The sequence below is a fragment of the Pezoporus wallicus genome, unplaced genomic scaffold (assembly GCF_028554395.1).
Source record: "Pezoporus wallicus isolate ANWC-B61680 ecotype Strahan unplaced genomic scaffold, APGP_CSIRO_Pwel_v1 contig_1583, whole genome shotgun sequence".
NCBI classification, from domain to species: Eukaryota; Metazoa; Chordata; class Aves; order Psittaciformes; family Psittacidae; genus Pezoporus; species Pezoporus wallicus.
Window position 1 is genome coordinate 2795629 of NW_026637266.1, and position 6542 is coordinate 2802170.

Consider the following 6542-nt stretch of genomic DNA (forward strand, 5'->3'; position numbering starts at 1 on the left):
AAGTTCTCTCTGTCCTCCTATTATTTCATATCCTAGGTAGGAAACTCAGGTTTGGATTAGATGGGCCTTTTGTTTGGATACCTGATAAACATTCAGTCCCAGAAAATTTAATAATTCCACCGTTCCACTGGATACATTCTTCCTTTGTTTCTGTAGCAATTAACAGGTCATCCACACATTGTAACAGACTCCCCATCTGAGTAGGTGGCTTCCGTGATTCTAGTTCTCATGCTAACTGATTTCTAAAAATTGCTGGACTGTTTTTAAACTCTTTAGGTAATACCATCCAAGTTGAGTTTCCCTTCCTTGTTGACACGGGAGTCACGGACAACGCAGAGACAATAAATGTGATCAAGAGATTGCCAAATTTATTACAAAGCCTTAACTCCTTATATACTATTTCTTACATGCAGTTACAGTGATTTGGCATATTATGATTGGATACATGTCTTGAAGACCCTTAGTGACTAACATATAATTGGTTAAGCACAGGTGTGAGAACTTGACCTCGAAAGCTTGCCAACAGTCCACAGTTCTCATTAACTCAGTGAATTCCAGCTTCTTCTTATCTTGCTTGCTTAAGCTTCTTCAGGCCTCTCATGGCCTTGCTGTATCTTTCAGGATTATTCAGAGTTTATGTACCAATTATGCATTCTCCTGTGAAAACACTGTCTCCACACTTCCTGTGTCAGGATTTTCCTGTTCAAAAGCAAATAATTTTGGCTTTCTTTGGCTAATGGTAAGCAAAAGAAAGGGTCCTTTAAATCCAGGATGGCAAACCATTTCTGATTATTATTCAATTTAGTCAATAAATCATACGGATTAGCTACTACTGGACAAATAACCTCTGCAATTTTGATTGCCCTGAGATCTTGAACCAATCTGCAACTTTTCGCATCATAGTTCCTTACTGTCCAGATAGAAGTATTATATTCCAATTCACATTCAATTAATAATCTCTATTTTAAAATTTATCAATGATTTTTTTTATTCCCTTTGATCTTCTAATTTTAAGGGATATGGTTTTATTCTAATTGGGCAGGCCCCCCTTTTTTATTTCCACTTAACAGGCAAAGCATTTTTTGCCTTACCTGGAACTTCAGATGCCCATACTCCCAGATATACCTGATTAAGATTTTCTTCTATTTCAGGGAGGTCCTCCTGTTTGCTTTTCTGCTAAATTAAAGATAAACTCAAAACTGCAATTAATTGATTGTTTTTAACTCTAAATTCCATTTTGCTTTCTTAAATGTTGCTTCTCACCCTAATAAAGTTTTCAGAGAATTTGGCATGCATAAAAATTTATGCATTCATATTTGTTTTCCCAATTTGTACTTTAAAGGTTTCAGAAAGAATGCCTCTTTTTTCTTTTCTCTTTTTTCTTGGTGGCCAGTAGCTCCCACATCTGTAACAATTTCTTTTCTCTCTGATTTAAGACCGAATAAGTTGCTCCTGTATCCACTAAAATTTCACTTTATTTCCTCTAGTCCCTAGTTTTAATTTAACCAGTGGATCTGCTAGGGTAGATTCCCCAGGTCCCTCTCAGTCCAGTTCCAATTCAGTCACCCGAGCCAGCTCATGGCACTTTCCCCCCCAGGGCAGTCTCACTTCCAGCGTCCAAACTCTCCATAGCATGCACAGCGATCCAGTCCCACAGAAGAGCCCACTCCCCCACCTCTGCCTGACATTCCTCCTCCACCAGTTTCAAAGCAACCACTGCAGCCGTGGCTATAAAACGACCCAGCTTTTTCTTTTTCACCTGTTCCCTATTCCTATACGCTCTCCATGCTTCCTCTTTCACTCCCATCCACATTTATTCAACAACCCCTCAGTCTCGTCTGTCAACATGTCTGTTCCCACTTGTTTGCCTGCCCCAGCACCCATCCCATGCTCAAACACAGGAGAGAGCTCCCCTCCTTTCCCCCTTGGTTTTCCTTTTTTGTTTTTTCTCACAGCTGCTCACCCTGCTCTGCAGGGGCTGCAGATGCCTGCCTCTGCAACAGCACTTCTGTTTTAACCCTTTCTTAACTCTGAATGTGAATGCGCTGCTTGTTGCCAGTGACAGCAATCTCTTCTCCCTTATCAATATCAGATAGGACAGATGTAGAGGGTGCTCCCCTCTGTATGTGATACATAATTTTGCAACCTATCTTCCTGATTACTGTTTTTTAACTTTAAAAATATTTCCCCAGTATCATAGGCTGAACAACATCTCTCCATCTTAACTTTCAGTTTTTCCCTGTCCTTTTCCAAAGCCAAAATTAAGGGATCTGGTGGAGCTATATTAATTTTGCATTCAGTCTGTCACTCCACGTGGTTTCTTAAAGTGAAAAATATATCTGCATACATTATTTCATGCCATTTTCCTTATGGCCTCAAAACAAGATTAATTGTAACAATGTATTATAGTTCAGAGTTCCATTTTTAGGCCATTTTTCCTGATCTTCTAAAGTATACAAAGGCCACTATCGGTTACAATATTTTACCAATGTTTTCTTATTTACTGAGCCCCCAGGAGACCCTCCAAGTTCTTTCCAGTGTGCCAAAATGCACCCTAAAGGACTCTTTTTCATGATCTCGTCACTCTGCTGATTTTCCATTATCTCTCACTCACACACACTAGGGATCCCACAGACACACTCCACAGAGTTACGACACTTGAAACAGAGACAGAGACTAAAATTCTATCAAACAAACTACAATTAATAACACAGTTATAACATCCTGTCACCGATACCAAAATCACAAGACCAAAATCCTTAATGTAACAAGCCACAAAAAAGATCAAATACCAACAAGATCCAAAACCATTTCCACAAGACACCCCCTGCGTCTTGCAGGACCCAAACCACAAGAAGCCCCCAGCCCCCAGCTTTTTGTGGGTGCATACCAGTAAAATCCAAAACGTTTTCTACAAGATGCCCACTGCATCTTGCAGGACCCAAACCACAAGAAGCCCCCTGCTTCTTGTGGGTGTATACCAAACAGATGCTAGCAGCCGGGTATACGCCTTTACCTACGAGATTTCCGATCTTGATTTACAGAAGGCTCCCAAACCTTGCATACGCTTACCAAACCAACCCAATTACCAATTTAGTCTTTATGCAAGATGCACTGCAGCTTATCCAACTTCAGTGACAACCACGCCAGCCACTCCAACTTCAGAAACAGGCACTGAGGCTACTCCAACTCCAGCGACAGGCACTGTGGCTACTACAACTTCAGTGAGAGACACTACAGCTATTCCAACCCCAGCGAGAGACACCGTGGGTACTCCAACTCCAGCGAGAAACACTGCGGCTACTCCAACCCCAGCAGCAGCCACTGCAGCTACTCCAAACACAGTAACAGCCCCTGCAATACTCCAAACACAAGAACACGCAATGCAGCTACTCAAACTCCAATGACAGGCACTGAAGCTACTCCAACCCCAGGGACAGGCACTGTAGCTACTCCAACTCCAGTGACAGCACTGCAACTGCTCCACCTTGAGTGACAGGCACTGCAGCTACTCCAACTTCAGCGACAGGCACTGCAGATGCTCCAACTCCAGCAACAGACAGTGCAGCTGCTGCAGCTCCAGCAAAAGGCACTGCAGCTACTCCAAATCCAGTAACTGCCACTGCAGCAACTCCAACTCCAGTAACAGGCACTGCAGCTACTTCTACTACAGTGACAGGCACTGCAGCTATTCCAACTCCAGCAAGAGGAACTGCAGCTACTATAACTCCAGTGAGAGACACTGCGGCTACTTCAACCCCACTGAGAGGCACTGCAGGTACTCCAACCCCAGCGAGAGACACTGAAGCTACAACTCCATCGACAGCCACTGCGGTTACTCCAACCCCAGAGGCAGGCACTTCAGCTACTGCAACTTCATCGACAGGCACTGCAGCTACTCCATGCCAGCAAGAGGCACTGCAGCTACTCCAACCCCAGCGAGAGACACTGTGGCTACTTCAACCCCAGCGACAGGCACTGCAGGTACTCCAACCCCAGTGACAGGCACTGTAGCGGCTCCAATTTCAGTGACAAGCACTACAGCTACTCCAACTTCAGCAGCAGCCACTGTGGCTACTCCAACTTCAGCAGCAGCCACTGTGGCTACTCCAACCCTAGCGAGAGACACTGCAGCTACTCCAAACCCAGCAGCAGACACAGTAGATATTCCAAACACAGTGAAAGCCACTGCATATACTCCAATCCCAGGAACAGGCACTGCAGCTACTCCAACTTCAGCAACAGACACTGCAGCTACTCCAACACCAGAGACAGATATTGTAGCTACTTCAACTTCAGCGACAGGCATAGCAGCTACTCCAATTCCAACGAATATCACTGCAGCTGCTTCAACTCTAATGAAAGGCTCTGCCAATGCTCCAAACCCAGTGACAGCCACTACAGCTACTCCAACTCCAGGCACTGCAGCTACTACAACCACAGCGATAGGCCCTGCAGCTACTCCAACTACAGCGAGAGGAACTGTGGCTACTCCACATCTAGCGTCAGCCGCTGCAGCTACTCTAATTCCAGCAGCAGGAACTGCAGCTACTCCAACTCAAATAACATGCACTGCAGGCATTCCAACTTCAGCGAAAAGAACTGCACTTACTCCAACCCCACCTACAGGTACTGCAGCTACTCCAGCCCAAGTGACAGGCACTGCAGATACTCCAATCCCAGCAGTAGGCTCTGCAACTACTCCAGCTCCTGCGACAGGCACTGCAGATACTTCAACTCCAGTGACAGGCACTGCAACTACTCCAACTTCAGCAACAGACACTGCAGCTACTCCAACCCTAGAGACAGACACTGCTGCTATGCCAGCTCCTGCAACAGGCACTTCAGCTACTCCAACCCCAGTAACACGCACTGCAGCTATTCGAGCTCCAGCGACAGGCACTGCAGCTTTTCCAATTCCAACTCCAACAATAGGCACTGCAGCTACTCAAACCACAGCAATAGGCACTGCAGCTACTCCAGCAAGAGGAACTATGGCTACTCCAACCCCAGTAACACGCACTGCAGCTATTCAAGCTCCAGCGACAGGCACTGCAGCTACTCCAACTCCAGCAAGAGGAACTGCAGCTACTCAAACCACAGTGACAGGCACTGCAGCTACTCCAGCTTCAGTGACAAGGACTGCAGCTTCTCCAATTCCATCAATAGGAACTGCAACTAGTCCAACTCCAGTGAGAGACACTGCAGCAACTCCAACCCCAGCAGCAGGCCCTGCTGCTACTCCAACTCAAGTAACATGCACTGCAGCAACTCCAACTCCAGCGACAGGCACTGCAGCTACTCCAACTCCAGCGCTTGCCACTGCAGCTACTCCAACTCCAGTAACACACACTGCAGCTACTTCAATTTCAGCGACAGGAACTGCACCTACTCGAACCACAGCAAGGGACACTGAGGCTACTCCAAATCCAGTGACAGGCACTGTACTTTCTCCAACTCGCAGGCACTGCAGCTACTCAAAACACAGAGACAGGCATTGCAGCTGCTTCAGTTTCAATGACAAGCATTACAGCTACTCCAACTTCAGCCACAGCCATTGCGGCCACTCCAACTCCAGCGAGAGCAACTGCGGCTACTCCAACACCAGCGACAGGCACGGCAGCTACTCCAACCACAGCAACAGGCACTGCAGCAACTCCAACCCTAGTAACACACACTGCAGCTACTCCAACACCTGCAAGAGACACTGCAGCTACTCCAACGCCAGCAGCAGGCAGTGAAGCCACTCCAACTCCAGCGACAGGCACTGCAGCTACTCCAACTCCAGCGACAGGCACTGCAGCTACTCCAACCACAGCGACAGGCACTGCAGCTACTCCAACCCCAGCAACATGCACTGCAGCTACTGCAACCCCAGCGAGGGGCACTGCAGCTACTCCAACTACAGCTACAGACACTGCAGCTACACCAGATCCTGTGACAGGCACTTCAGCTACTACAGCAACAGGCACTGCAGCTATTGCAGCTCCAGCGACAGGCACTGCTGCTACTCAAGCTCCAGTGACAGGCACTGCAGCTACTCCAACTCCAGCGACAGGCACTGCAGCTACTCCAGCTCCTGCAACAGGAAGTGCAGCTACTCCAACTCCTGTGACAGGCACTGCTGCTGCCCTAACCCCAGCGAAATGCACTGCAGCTACTCCAACTCCTGTGACAGGCACTGTCGCTACTCGAACTGCAGCAACTGGCATTGCGGATCCTCCATCTCCAGCGACAGGCACTGCAGGTATTCCAGCTGCAGTGACTGCACTGCAGGTACTTCAGCTGCAGCAACTGCACTGCAGGTACTCCAGCTGTAGCAACAGGCACTGCAGCTACTCTAACCCCAGCGACAGGCACTGCAGCTACTGCAACTCCAGCGACAGGCACTGCTGCCACTACACACAAGTTATGTGACAGAAACTGGTACAAAGCAAGCCATCGTCATATGTGAACAGACTAGAAATACTAGAGACATGTAGAGGCACCAGTGGTCAATGAATTCTTTTGCCAACCTCAGGTACAATGCCAGCTTTTGAGTT

General features: G+C 47.4%; 1 protein-coding gene across 1 annotated transcript; it reads left to right on the forward strand.

Annotated features, from left to right (window-relative positions):
• The first annotated feature begins 4358 nt into the window (after positions 1-4358).
• LOC130596720 (skin secretory protein xP2-like) lies at positions 4359-5741 on the forward strand. The gene has a single exon (XM_057404610.1). The coding sequence runs from the start codon at positions 4359-4361 to the stop codon at positions 5739-5741; it is 1383 nt and encodes a 460-aa protein (XP_057260593.1).
• The last annotated feature ends 801 nt before the right edge of the window (positions 5742-6542 follow it).